Raw genomic sequence first — 15,442 nt, 5'->3', positions numbered from 1 at the left:
TTAAGAGCATCGTTACAGGAGCTGTCAGGTCCAAAGATGCTGAACTAAAGCCAAAACTCTCCAGGATTTTGTCTCCCCAACACAAAACATTGTAGTAGTTCTACTTTGGTGCTTCAGGAAAACCCAAGCAGCGATGACCATTTGAACACAACATCTTTTGCACAGTAGTAATTAGGCTGACATATTTGAATTAAAAGCTAGTAACAAAAACAGTGCAGCTAAAGATGATATAAATCTATCTTACCTTCTCTTCTAGATCCTTAATCTGTCTCCTCTGTATATCAGTCTTATCCTCCAGATCTCTGATCCTCTGCATTGAGACAAACACTGGCTTTAGATACTATCACAACACACACACACTGCAGACACAAGGCTACTGTGAGCCAATTTCAGATTTCGGTGCAGGGTGGTTTGATAATAATCGAGAGAAATGCTTTGTCAGAATTGCTTTATACAACCCATATATATTTTTTTTATATAAGCATAAATAATGATATTAGTAACTTCAAGTATACCTCTAACTAAATGCATATCAAATAATATAATGTAGAATAAAAATGAATGTACGCATTCAGTTAAAATGGTAAGCATATGAATGGAGATTCATTATTGGTTCGGCAGAGGTTTGAATTTTGTTAAGATCTGCTGCCCCCTACTGTATATAACAAGTATTACATCAGGGCACTAGCAGGGCATAATCATACTGTGCACAAGCAACAAATGCAGGTAATGTAGCCTTTTGGGTTCCAATTCTTACTGACCAATGAACTTCCACTGATTTTCCATGAGTTTCCCAGTCGTTATGGTTGATTATTGGATAAGGTTTTTTAATATGTTAATAAATATTTAATAATACATAATATATGAGCTTGACCAGAAAAAATACAAATAAAATTATTATTCACTGTTGGTAATTTCATCAGTGAAGAATACTGCGAATGCATCACAATATTAAGGCTGTGAAATGTTCAGACGATACTGGATGTGATAAAGATACAAAATAATAACTATAGTCTTGACCAACACAAAATAGGTATCGTTTCAAAGCTTAGAAGCTCCACTTTTCAATGCATGCAGGCATTATGGCCAAAACTGAACAAGTGCTATTTTGCAGACAAATCAGAAGTGTTCCATTTTGATAATTTATAAAACAAATGTTATTGCAATCAGTAAAAACATCAAACTGATCAAATAGCCATATGTCATATGTTGTTGGAAAGCTCTTAAAGAGTAATAGCTCTTTGACATTTATGTTTCATGTGAACTGTTGTTGCTTATATGCTGCATTTTCGCATATAACTTCACGTAAAATAAACAGAACATAACAAATCACATACAATTAAGTAGACGAGGTGATTATCTTTCAAATGAGCCCACACACAAGATAATCAGATGCATAGTATAATTATATAATCAGACACAGACTCAATGATGACTCAAATGGCACAGAATGAAACTCATTCTGTGAAATCTCATTACTAAAATCATGTCTGCATGCTATACAATCCTTAATCATTGTTGTGTTTGCATATGTAATTAGTTTATATGTACAGTTATTCTGTTTTATTTGTTTGGAGAGGCTTTTGGACACTTGGAGAAGTTTTAAAGGATAAATTATATTTATAATGCTATAACTTTTGATTGCTTTGTCATATCAACACACAAAAAAATTCAGAAAAGTTTTTCGGATCCACCGTATTTACACCCAGAGATACTGTATATAATGTCAAATCAGAAAAATAAGAAAAAAGTACATTTTTGGCTCATGTTTTTTTTTTTTTTTTAGCAGTTTCTTAGGCTGAGAGTCTCAGAATTTGTCATAATCTAAATTATTAAAACATTTGAAAAGTTTTCTTTACAATGATTCCAAACACTTGACCCTCCTTGTTTTTTGTTGAGTTATAAGCCTTTAATTTTGGGTATGCCACTGAAACAGGGAATCTTTAAAAACACATTCAGAGCTTAAACGGTTAAGCACATAAATGTACAGTCTACAAAATGCCCAAACCTGCATAGCAGAACTTGCCTGTGTATTCCAGTAGTCACATCATTGGTATCTGAGCATGTTATTCTGGTGTAAAATGATTCTGCAGGTGTATATGTACCTGATGAGCCTGATGAAGCAGCTCCATCCTCTCCTGTAGCACCTGACAGTCGTACTCTCGGCTCTTCCGCAGCATCTGTCTGCGCAGTTTCTCCACTGCCGTTCGTAACTCGTCCTTCTGCAGCTCATCCAGAGGTTCTCCATATTTTATCACTTTATCCTGCTGCAGCGCGTTGTACAAAGTTGCCTCTAACTCCTGGATTTGCTGTTACACACACATATACACAATTGTATTACAGAGCCCATTTGAGGATTGCAAATAGAAACTATTCTTAGAATCCTAATAGAAACCTAAACTGTTAACCATAAAAATACTACATCTGTAGAAAGAGAACTTTAACTACCCAAAATAATTAAAAAAGACAAAGAAATAAAGGCCAAATAACAGAATTAAATGTGAAGTGTATAATTTCTGCATGACTGGCATCAATATATAATGCAGACATAATGATTGTTTTAAACAGGTTTCGCAAACACTCCCCCCATCTAGCACTGGTTGGATAAATAAGATAGTCCCACCCCAAACTCATGCAATTGGTTGAGCCAATGTTGTTGTGTCGGGCTGGTAAGGATGTTCAAACAAACAGAGCAATTGTTTTGATAGCACAACAGAGCCACAGAATTAAGACGTGGTCACATTTAACTTCGCATGGCAAAATTCCTTTATATTTTTCAGAGGAATCAACTTATTCATTGCTTATTCATCAACATGACACACAGGAAGTTGCTATGTTGTTTCAGAGAGTTCCGGGTACACTAGGATCGGACACATTATGCTGACTCACTGTCAAGCGCCATCTCCTATCATACGTTTTTGCATCGGCTCCAGTATGTTTACCTTCCCCTGTGGTGCGATTGGAAGCGCTCTGCTTCAGAAACCAGGAAGTAACCGTGTTCACATAATCAGTTACGAATGCGATTTGGACAATGCATTTTTCCCTTTAACAACATTACATTTTTACTCCATTGATGGTTAGGTTTAGGCCTGGGGTTTGGGTTGTGGGGTATAGTTTATAGATGTGCATTCCTCTTCACTGTATTACGGCCTGCACAGCTGAAATCAACTCACTTCACAACTCGATTTAAGTGCCCCTCTGTGGACATTACACCTGGAAAATGGAGCTCACACGTGCCTATATGCCCAACAACACTTACCACTTTGGCCACTGGGGGGCAGTGTTTCGCATTTGGGTAAGCACAGAATGATTTTAGCTGATGAAAAGTCAACCTACTGTTTCCGATTTTACTGTGAGATCAATCCGTATTCATACACTGAAAAAAAAACCACCTTTAAGATAACAGAGAAAACATCAAAGTAATTATTTGTACCATGTAGGCCTGGTCCAGCGCCTGCTTCCTGTAGTCCAGTTCCTCCTCCAGATACCCTTTCTGCTTACAAAACATGTCCTGCACATCACAGAGTCATTTCTTTTATAAACACATTCATGGCTGTTTTACCTGTTAGTGTGCTGAAGACCTAAAGTGCTTTTGGAAAACATTACAGTATAATCAAATGCCAGACTCATTAAATTAAAGGGATAGTTCACCATAAAATGAAAATTCTCTCATCATTTACTCACTCTCATGCCATCCCAGATGTGTATGACTTTTTTTCTTCTGCTGAACACAAATAAAGAATTTTAGAAGAAAATTTCAGCTCTGTAGTTCCATACAATGCAAGTGAATGGTGGCCAGAACTTTTAAAGTCCAAAAAGCACATGAAGATAGCATAAAAGTAATCCACAAGACTCCAGTGGTTAAATCCATATCTTCTAAAGTGATATGATAGGTGTGGGTGAGAAACAGATCAATATTTAAGTCCTTTTTTACTATAAATCCCCACTGTCACTTTCACATTCTTCTTCTTTTGTTTTTGGGGATTTGCATTCTTCGTGCATATCACCACCTACTGGACAGGGAGGAGAATTTAAAGTAAAAAAAAATGATTTAAATATGAATGTTTCTCACCCACACCTATCATATCACTTCTGAAGACATGGATTTAACCACTGGAGTCATGTGAATTACTTTTATGCTGCCTTTATATGCTTTTTGGACCATCAAAGTTCTGGCCACTATTTACTTGCATTGTGACCAACAGAGCTGAGATATTCTTCTAAAAATCTTCATACACATCTGGGATGGAATGAGGGTGAGTAAATGACTAGAGAATTTTCATTTTCGGGTGAACTATACCTTTAATATGTCCATCTTGCAATGCATTTCTTGTGGTAGAAACAGAGAATATAAAATTATATTAAGTAATCAGGCTTTGCAGCATCGTCCATTTTAAGGATAAATTACTACATTATTATACAGTGACATCCCTGTTACATTTAATGCAAACTATTGTGCATTATCCGAAAAAGTACTGTGTTATTTCAATCTTTGAGTGACAAATATCTGAGTTCTCTTTGCAGATGTCAGATGCAAACAAATACCTGCCAACTACCTATTTTTCATAGAGAATAACACATAAAACTTATTGACATTATCCATTACAGTCATCACTTAAGAATCCAAAAGATAAACCAAAGTTAAAAAAATGAAACTGTCTGAAGATTGTTCTGGAGCTCATGTCAATTATTGTTAACTTAATAAACAACAATCTGAACTATCATATTAACTTTAAATAGTTTCATCTGATACATGGTTTCATGCACTTGACATTTTCCATTTCACAGACCACACTATTAAAAAAAGACACTTCAACTAAAATTATTTCCTCATTTACAGGTGTTTCTTCAACTTGGGGCCATTTCATGTCCCAGGCATTAATTTTCATAAAACAAAAATTAATTTTATTTTAATTTTATTGGGATCTCGTTAAAACTGAACTTGGAATATTTAACCAGGTCTTCATAATTTATATTTGTAACTTTTCAAATGTCTTTCATGTATCGATTTCACTGTTTAAACATTGTCCCAGAACTATAATTTTTATAATAAACTATGAAAATACATGATAAAAAACAAATTATTATATTTATAACTATGATAATCTAAAAACAAAAGACTGTAATAAACATAAACCATTTCAATATTTACTGTGTGAAAATTATTTATATAATTTTTTCCCCCCAAAATTACAAATATCACTCATTTCCACCACACCACACAATTTTGCCCCTTATAAGATTTTTTTTATTTAAAAGTTACTGTACTTGTTAATCAGGTGGAAAGTGTCAGTGAAGAGCATGCTTAAGATGAAACATGAGACAAGTGATGCTTATAGAAAAAAAAAGAAAAATCAAAGCAAATATCACTCAGAATATTTTGATTGGACGTCATTTCCAATCACGCTGTAATTTTTCCAAATTACGTGACAATTGTGAAAATATTATTTAACTGTGTGTATTTAGGATACATACAATATTAGCTATTACTGTAAAATGAACCTTAACAAGACAAAAGATTTGTCTGTTTTATTTCAATAACGTTAAAAATTTAATTTCCATCAGCGTCATTTCCAGCGCATAATTCTATTAAAAGCAATACAGAATTTAAAATGTGCTGGAAATGACATTGTGGTGGAAACTGTCATGACCTTCAGACAAAATGACAAAGATGACATAAATCTCTTGTGATGCATGTGCATACACTGTTGGACATTGTTAGCAGACAAATTAAAATAATTATTGAGAGCGTAAAATTTTTCACAAGACTTTACTTTGCCCAAAAGTGAAGAAACACCCATGAATATTTTTCATGTCAATTCAGAAAACCTACACACAGATGTCAATGTCATAAGAAAAATTAGTTCATCTATTTGGAGAAGAAATGAATTTGATGAACTAAATGTTTATAAGACAGATGCATTTTTGACAACAATTTATTTATGTGGTTTGTACCATCTCCAGCTCCAAGTCCATCATCTTCTGATGCAAAGCTGCTTCTGTACCTTCAATCTGCTGAATCCACTAAACAACAAACACACACATGCTGATTATTGAGGCATCTGAATTCAATCATGATTCCAATGTTACAAGCATTCACTTAAAGACTGAGAATAGTGTGCAGTCAATGTGTACTATATATATATATATATATATATATATAATTAAATATACAGAAATATAGTGGCCCCAAAAATGATTTTGACTTTGGACTAGATATAAAATATCACTAATATTTCACAATATATTCACTAAAAATGTCATAGAATGTTTTTTAGAAAGGCTCCAGCATCATTTGTTTGAAGATAACACTTCAGATAACACAAGTATTGTTATCTAATGCAATTACAGTCAGACATTTTCAATTTAGCCTTAAATTAATAGTTCACCCAAAAATGAAAATTATCTCATCATTTATTCACCCTCATGCCATCCCAGATGTGTATGACTTTCTTTCTTCTACTGAAAACAAACTTTTAGAAGAATATTTCAGTTCTGTATGTCCATGCAATGCAAGTGAATAGTGACCTGAACTTTGAAGCTCCAAAAAGGCAAAATAAAAGTAATCCATACAAGTAAGCCATACATGATTTTTGGCGATTCGCATTCTTTGTACTTATCGACACCTATTGAGCAGGGAGGAGAATTTATAATAAAAATGACTTAAATATTGATCTGTTTCTCATCAACACATATCATATCTCTTCTGAAGACATGGATTTAACCGCTGGAGTCTTATGGATTACTTTTATGCTGCCTTTATGTGATTTATGGAGCTTCAAAGTTCTGCTCACCATTCACTTGCATTGTATGGACCTACAGAGCTGAAATATTCTTCTAAAAATCTTTGTTTTCAGCAGAAGAAAGAAAGTCATACACATCTGGGATGGAATGAGGGTGAGTAAATGATGTGGTAATTTTTGTGGTAACTACCCCTTTAAGTGTCTAAATACTTTTTTAGAGGCCACTGTAGTATGAAAACATATCATTTGAAACATACCTTCTCAGCCAGAGACAGGACAGTACTTGCTTGAATAATGGCCACCTGCTCTTCATTCCTCAAGTTCTGCATAGAACCATAAAACACACAAATTCAGTAAGTAAAAGCCTCATGTATGTATATTTTACTAGGGATGCACCGACATAGAAATTTGTGGACAGTACTGATACAGCCTATAACCAATATGATTACTGATATTATAAATGTATATTCTTTAACAAAAAAACTAGTCAACACTGCTGAGATGGGGTTTCAGATAAAGCTGCTGAGTAAGTGACATTAACTTTTAGCATCTTCCTTCTGACAGCTGTAATAATGGCTGATACTGATATAGTTGCAGATATATCAAACATACTTACAACTGACTCTAAATTGTACAAAATACTGATAATAATCGAGGCAATGACAAATACGTTTTTGATAAATGTAGTCAGTGTCGTACCCCGTTATCTCCCAGTATATCCAACAGTTTGATGAGGTCAGGTATGCACACATCCTGTTGAGTGGAGAACACAGCAGATCTTGGTCACAAGGTTTTCTAAAGGAAAGTGTTCTGTAAGACCAGTGTTCATTTACCTTCACTCCCTCCTTTATACAGTAGATCTGTAGTGCACTCACTCCCTCAGAGAAAGGGTGAATTTGTAAGGTAAACGGCGACCTCCTCTCACGCTCCTATCAGATCACACAACACACACATTACACACCTCCATGCTGTTTATGCTTAAGTTCAAACATAAATGCGTGTCTCTCGCTTTTCCTTTTTGATGCTTTTATATACTCATGCATCAATAGCATAACTTTGTCTGCCCACTTTTTCAGCAGCTTTGGTTCTGGAAATATTTTTCCCATTAATTTTCTCCATAGGCATCACAGTATGAGGGAGAACAACATCACAAACTCTGATCTGAAGCAAAAACTTATTTGAAAAAAAGATACTGTTTATTTAAGGAAAAGTTCACCCAAAAATGAAAATTCTCTCATTATTTACTCACCCTCATGCCATTCCAGATGTGTATGACTACGATTTTTAGAAAAATATCTCAACTCTGCAGGTCCATACAATGCAAGTGAAAGGTGGGCAGAACTTTGAAGGTCCAAAAAGTACATAAAGGCAGCATTAAAGTAATCCAAACGACTCCAGTGGTTAAATCCATGTCTTCAGAAGCGATATGATACAGTTGAAGTCAGAAGTTTACATACACTTAGGTTGAAGTCATTAAAACTCCACAGATTTAATATTAGCAAACTATAGTTTTGGCAAATCGTTTAGGACACCTACTTAGTGCATGACACAAGTAATTTTTCCAACAATTGTTTACATATGGATTGTTTCACTTTTAATTGACTATATCACAATTCTAGTGGGTCAGAAGTTTACATACACTAAGTTAACTGTGCCTTTAAGCAGCTTGGAAAATTTCAGAAAACGATGTAAAGCCTTTATACAATTAGCAAATTAGCTTCTGATAGGAGGTATACTGAACTGGAGGTGTACCTGTGGATGCATTTTATGGCCTACCATCAAACACAGTGCCTCTTTGCTTGATATCATGGGAAAATCAAAAGAAATCAGCCAAGACCTCTGAAACAAAATTGTGGACCTCAACAAGTCTGGTTCATCCTTGGGAGCAATTTCCAAATGCCTGAAGGTATCACATTCATCTGTACAAACAATAGTACGCAAGTATAAACACCATGGGACCACGCAGCCATCATACCGCTCACGAAGGAGACATATTCTGTCTCCTAGAGATTAACATAGTTTGGTGCAAAAAGTGCAAATCAATCCCAGAACAACAGCAAAGGACCTTGTGAAGATGCTGGAGGAAACAGGTAGACAAGTATCTATATCCACAGTAAAACTAATCCTATATCGACATAACCTGAAAGGCTGCTCAACAAGGAAGAAGCCACTGCTCCAAAACTGCCGTAAAAAAAGCCAGACTGCAGTTTGCAAGTGCACATGGGGACAAAGATCTTACTTTCTAGAGAAATTTCCTCTGGTCTGATGAAACAAAAATGGAACTGTCTGGCCATAATGACCATCGTTATGTTTGGAGGAAAAAGGGCCAAAATTCCAGCAACTTATTGTGAGAAGCTTGTGGAAGGCTACCCAAATCATTTGATCCAAGTTAAACAATTTAAAGGTAGGGGCCTGGGTAGCTCAGTGGTAAAATACGCTGGCTACCACCCCTGGAGTTCGCTAGTTCGAATCCCAGGGCGTGCTGAGTGACTCCAGCCAGGTCTCCTAAGCAACTAAATTGGCCTGGTTGCTAGGGAGGGTAGAGTCACATGGGGTAACCTCCTCGTGGTCACTATAATGTGGTTTGTTCTCGGTGGGGCGCATGGTGAATTGAGCGTGGTTGCCGCGGTGGATGGCGTGAAGCCTCCACACGCGCTATGTCTCCGTGGCAACGCGCTCAACAAGCCACGTGATAAGATGCGCAGGTTGACTGTCTCAGACGTGGAGGCAACTGGGATTCGTCCTCCGCCACCCGGACTGAGGCGAATCACTATGCGACCACGAGGACTTAGAGCGCATTGGGAATTGGGCATTCCAAATTGGGAGAAAAAGGGGAAAAATCCCAAAAAACAAAAAAAAACAAAAAACATTTACAATTTAAAGGTAATGCTACCCAATACTAACAAAGTGTATGTAAACTCCTGACCCACTGGGAATGTGATGAAAGAAATAAAATCTGAAATAAATCATTCTCTCTGCTATTATTCTGATATTTCACATTCTTGAAATAATGTAATGATCCTAACTGATCTAAGACAGGTAATGTTTTCTATGATTAAATGTCAGGAATTGTGAAAAACAGAGTTTAAATGTATTTTGCTAAGGTGTATGTAAACTTCTGACTTCAACTCTAGGTGTGGGTGAGAAACAGATCAAACAGATAAATATTTAAGTAGTTTTTTACTTTAAATTCTTCTCCCTGCCCAGTAGGTGGCAATATGCAAGTAGAATGCGAATTGACATGAAAGAAGAAGAATGTGAAAGTGCAGATTTATTGTAAAAAAAAATGACTTAAATATTGATCTGTTTCTCACCCACACCTATCATATCACATCTGAAGACATGGATTTAACCACTGGAGTCTTATGGATTACTTTTATGCTGCCTTTATGTGATTTTTTTACCTTTAAAGTTCTGATCACCATTCACTTGCATTGTATGGACCTACAGAGCTGAAATATTCTTCTAAAAGTCTTCATATGTGTTCAGTAGAAGAAACAAAGTCATACACATCTGAGATGGCATGAGGGTGAGTAAACGATGAGGTAATTTTCATTTTTGGGTGAACTATCCCTTTACACATTCTTTATGAGGGAATGAACCATGATTCCATGAAGCATAGCAAATTATGTATTCAAATCAGAAAAGACAATACAATATAACACTGTTGACTTGTAGTCATTAATGGTAAGTATAAAAACAGTATATTTTAAGTTAATTGCAAAGCATTCAGATACTAATGTAATTGGCAAATAAGGTTGTCTGAGATGGTAAAATTAAAAAAAAAATATTTAAAAAATTAAATTTAAAACACGTGTCAAGTTCATAGAAATGTAATCTTTTGCCCTATTTGGACGGGATTCATTTTCAAAACGACGTTTGGAGTTACAATTAGTATCACCCGACATCTGAGATTGAATATACTGATTCAGACGGGACTCAAGGTCTCCGTGTTTATTACAGAGGTGGGAGTGTCTGTTTTCTAGATGTGGGCTTTACAGAAGGTTAAACACATAATTTAGGTGATCAAATTCATGTATTTTTTAAACTTTATCAGTTTAAATTTTAAATTACTTATTTAAAAATGTTTTATTTTATTTTAAATAATGTATTATTTAATTGATTGATTTAAGTGGCACCCTGGCCTGAATCGGGCGGGGGAGGAATGTGACAAGGAGGAGGGCGTGGCCGGGCCGAGAGGCTGCACGGCCGGTGCTGAATCAGCTGATCAGTGGGAGAGCGAAATAAAGGGGAGCCAGAGACGGCAGTTAGATTGAGAGAGAGACGCACGTGGCCGTGCTGCATGTGTGTGTGTTTGTTTATGTTTATTTTATGTTGAGTTTTACCGTAAACTTTATGTTGACAGTTCAGCTGGTTCCCGCCTCCTCCTTGCCCATCCTTAAACTGTTACAATGAATTTTTTAATAGTCCCGTCTGAATAGGACTTTTGTGTTCCTGTTGATTTTATAAATATTATAGAACTTTTTTTTTTTGTACAAAAAAACATTTTTTTAACTGCTTTAAAAATATCAAGTGGTGTAAAAGGTATTTAAAAATGTCCTTGCACCTTAAATACATGAAATAACCTAATCATTAATGAAAAAGTTTTCAAACATATTTTTCAAGATAAAAATAGTTTGAAGAATATCAAGAAGTTTTATAGGGCTTTTCCAAATGTGCCATTTCATAAAAATGTCAAAATATCTGATATTTTTTAATTTTCATACACAGTCATGAGGGTCTATATGGGTTCTCTCTGTTTTAAGTTTTTTTGTCACATGAAAACACATGTTGGTTACACCACCTGACTTTGGTTTGGTTGACAAAAGATTTTTCAAATATTAATACTTTAAAACCAGGTTCCTCAACCACTGGGTCGTGTCCCAAAACTGGGTCGCAGATCATTGTCTGCTGGGTTGTGAGACCTTTTCTGTCATGAGTACAAATTACAGATTAGAAGGATAGAACTGTGCATTTGCAATGTTTGGGGCAACAGTGACCTCTATTGTTGAATCGTGTTAATATCTCCAGGTTTACGGAAATGACCGTAAGTAAGAGGCTGCAATTCTCTGACGTTAATTATTAGCAGGGAGTGGGTGGTCGCTGCTGAGCCCTTTTGCCATGATTTCCATTTCCATAGTAACAGGTACTTCTCTCATTGGTAGATAACGCTTCAGCATTATGGTTATTCACCAGGAATTTGGCAATTAAACACTTTTTTTTTATTAAGTTAAACTCACACTGACTTGTGGCTATTACAGAAGTATATATCATCACTCATCAATCTCAGAGCTCATGGTAGGTCTGTCTTGAAAGATTTATGAAATGTTGTTAAAAATAATTTTCTCTATGAAGAAAATTAATGTGACTATTACTTCTGGAATCCTTGTGTTGTGAAACCCTACTTAATAAAAAAGAAGCCGAAATGTTTAATGTGAGAGAGGGGGGTGTAGATCAAACCTCCAGCTCAAGTATGCGAAACTCCAGCAGTTCATTCTGATCTTTAGAGTCCTGAAGTTCCTGATGAAGCTTTCCATTCTCATTCTCCAATTTTTCAACCTGCCAAAAAAATATCAGTATTGTCTTCATTTAAGAATTGTGCAGTATCCCTTTACACAATGTTCAGCATATGTATACGGTATATGATGAATAATTGCTTCCCTTCAAATTATTAGGCACTTTTACACATACACATACGTATATACGCCTGCAATTTAACAGGTTCAGTGTGCAAAAGTGGCAAATATCACCCAGTCACCCAACCCACAGCCAGGGTCATTACATCTTTACACGTAAGATAGCATTCTCTGCGGGGCTGATTTCATTTGTCAATCAATATTTTGCCACCCTCAGAGTCTCCAGTTCACAGTGTGCTGATACTGAAGAGTCTTGAGAAAGTCTCCCTTTACACACACCTTATCCAGCAGCTCTTGATTGCGTCTGAGGAACAGCTGCTTCTCCTCCACCCATTTAGAGTCCTGTGAGTCAAACAGGAAATGACAGCAGAATGCACCATATCACAGTAAAAATCAATTTGAGAGTACAGAGAAACACTCAGTCCCATAAGATAGATCTCACTGTTTTACTGCACTTCAAGTTAGTTTATTCAGTGTTGTTGTAAGTCATTATGTATCATGATATTTTAATGAAGCATTTTTACCTGTCCTTTTAAGGCGAGCTCTTTTTCCAGGTCTTCAATTTTGGCCTTATACCTCTGAGTGTCCGCATGGAGCTGCTCTTGGGCCTACAAACACACACACAAAAAAATATGATTACACAGTAGCTTATCTAACTTTGAAATATGCAAAAGTCCTGATCACCCTGTCAGGGTTTATTCAGCAATAACGACCGGTTGACTATACATTGTCCTGCTTATTACATGGATACCTACCTACCAAATAAATAAATAAGTGGACATGGAATATTGGTTTGCATTAAAAAACTGTGTTATTATGTGAGAAGAGAGAGACCACGGAGTCTCTAGAAACAGTTGAATTACACCTCCAGTTTGCGTGGGGAGTTCTGATGAACTTGTTGGTGTTTATTTGGCGGAAACAACTGCATCTGACTTCAAAACTACTTGCCAAATCAATACTGTAAATAACGAGAAGTAGGATAGATGACTCGCAACACCTGTATGACCGGTCTGATATTATATAAACCACTAGATGACACGACTGACCAATCAGAATAGAGTATTCCAGATGACACTTACTTTTCACACAAAAAGTCACCAGTTAGTTTGTACATTTCTTGTCCGGCAGTGAAAATAGTTTGAAAATTATCCAAAGCATCAAGCACAGCTCTCTACACTGCTCTCATACTCCGGTTTTGAACTAGTTGTGTTTTATATAGTATACTTTATGCATTCAGTGCTTTATAAGCACAAAATATTCTTCTCGTCAGAAATGCTATTGCACTGCCTAACTGAAGCCTGGTTTTAGCGTGAACGTGGCATGAGCCATTACAGACCCAATCGCACGAGTGAATCGTTCTGCTCTATCTTATCTCTGAGCACGCGCGTCAACCTAGCTTCTCTCATTTTCCACGCTTTATCTTATCATTATGCATGCTCCAGAGATAGGATAGAGCAGAGCTGATCACATGCTAGATTCAACCAGGCGGTTCATACCCCAGACCACCTTTTCAAGCAGACTCAGGTGTGGTTCGCAGGTGCGCACCCGAGTTTAGTAAACAGCGTTCACATCATCCAAACAAACCAAACTTTGATGTCATTCGAACCCAGGTGCACACCAAAAGTACTAGTGTGAAAGCACCCTTAAATCATTAGGCCTGTGTCCTACTTTGCTCATGTCATTCTTGTTAAAGTCTCTAGTTAACTTTATCACTTTTTGTGAAAAAGACAAAAAGTTCATGTCTAGCCCTGGATGGATGACTAATCTCTCTCTGATCTTTGAAATTAATCAGTTAAATAAAGATGAGATGCAGACACAATATTTACTTCACTTGACATTATTTGAAAATGTGACGATCTTTTTTGAAATCATATACTGTATAACTCTTTATATGTGGGATTGGTAAATATATATATATATATATATATATATATATATATATATATATATATATATATATATATTGGTTAAAAAATTGGTTAATGACACTCTTTGTGTAATTTTTTTTTTTCTCAATGTATTTCAATGTTTTGATGATTGGTATATGTCCATTTTGTTTTTGTCCTTATTCTAAAAAATATATACTGTATATAAATATATTTAAGCAAGACACGAGCAAGAGTGCGATATGGCCCTATATCAGCACTGCTGTGATTCGGCCGTAGGTAATCACAGCAATGATGCAGTCTTTTAACGGTATTTTAGAATTACCTTGGCCTCCATTTCAGCATCCAATCCACCTCCTTTCTGTTCCTGTAACAGAGCATACGCTCTCTGAAGAGCCTGATATTCTCGCGTCAACTGCTTAAAACGCAACTCTGACTCCTCAGCCGCCAGACCCTGAAGATTAGACCCGATAAAGAAACAAAGACAAGAGTATGAGACATTAACAAAAACATTAACAATAAAAAAAACAAATAAAAAAAAAAAAACACCTAGACACACTGAAATCAAAGACACACTAAGGAAATTTAAGAAATCAGAAGTTAATGGAGAAATGTGATCATAATTGCATGCACATCATTTTCTGATTAAAGTCCATATCCTGGTGAATCTTTGAAAAAGATGTTTACATGCTCCACAGCTATTGGAATATTCCTGTATACATTTTATTAATTCATTATTTCTAATGCATGTCCACGAACACAAATTAATTGCAAAGTGTAGGTCATGAGACTCTTGCGATGTTTTTCATCAATTTCATCCTTTTCACAGACTGTGATGACGCATTTCTGCCTTAATTTAGCAGCACTAAAAAAAGGAAATGTTTATGTACTACTGTATATATATATATATATATATATATATATATATATATATATATATATATATATATATATATATATATATACTCTTATTCAGATTTCTAGAAACAAGAATTTTGGCTTAATCAGGTTACAGTAATTGGGTAAACATGTTTGCATGATGTTTACCTGACATTTACATAATCAGAATATGACTAAATTTCAATTTTAATTTTAATTTTCTTGTGCATGTACAAAAGTCAGTGAGAAGAAAGAGCACAATATCTAATGCCCCTCTCCATCATCTCCATCTTATGAA

At 35.6% G+C, this 15,442-nt stretch overlaps 1 protein-coding gene across 1 annotated transcript in view; it reads right to left on the bottom strand.

Annotated features, from left to right (window-relative positions):
- Positions 1–15,442, bottom strand: part of LOC127429128 (janus kinase and microtubule-interacting protein 2-like) — a 91,077-nt gene that overhangs the window by 5,217 nt on the left and 70,418 nt on the right. Inside the window, exons 10-20 of the mRNA XM_051677964.1 lie at positions 14,591–14,719; positions 12,904–12,987; positions 12,659–12,721; positions 12,204–12,302; positions 7,577–7,672; positions 7,443–7,496; positions 7,001–7,066; positions 5,956–6,024; positions 3,434–3,511; positions 2,106–2,309; positions 245–310 (exon numbers count right to left, since the gene is read on the bottom strand). Of these exons, the coding sequence (XP_051533924.1) occupies positions 245–310; positions 2,106–2,309; positions 3,434–3,511; positions 5,956–6,024; positions 7,001–7,066; positions 7,443–7,496; positions 7,577–7,672; positions 12,204–12,302; positions 12,659–12,721; positions 12,904–12,987; positions 14,591–14,719 (1,008 nt within the window). The remainder of the gene's footprint in view (positions 1–244; positions 311–2,105; positions 2,310–3,433; positions 3,512–5,955; positions 6,025–7,000; positions 7,067–7,442; positions 7,497–7,576; positions 7,673–12,203; positions 12,303–12,658; positions 12,722–12,903; positions 12,988–14,590; positions 14,720–15,442) is intronic.

This window comes from Myxocyprinus asiaticus, chromosome 38, assembly GCF_019703515.2.
Source record: "Myxocyprinus asiaticus isolate MX2 ecotype Aquarium Trade chromosome 38, UBuf_Myxa_2, whole genome shotgun sequence".
Taxonomy (NCBI): domain Eukaryota; kingdom Metazoa; phylum Chordata; class Actinopteri; order Cypriniformes; family Catostomidae; genus Myxocyprinus; species Myxocyprinus asiaticus.
This window is presented reverse-complemented; position numbering and strand designations above follow the sequence as displayed.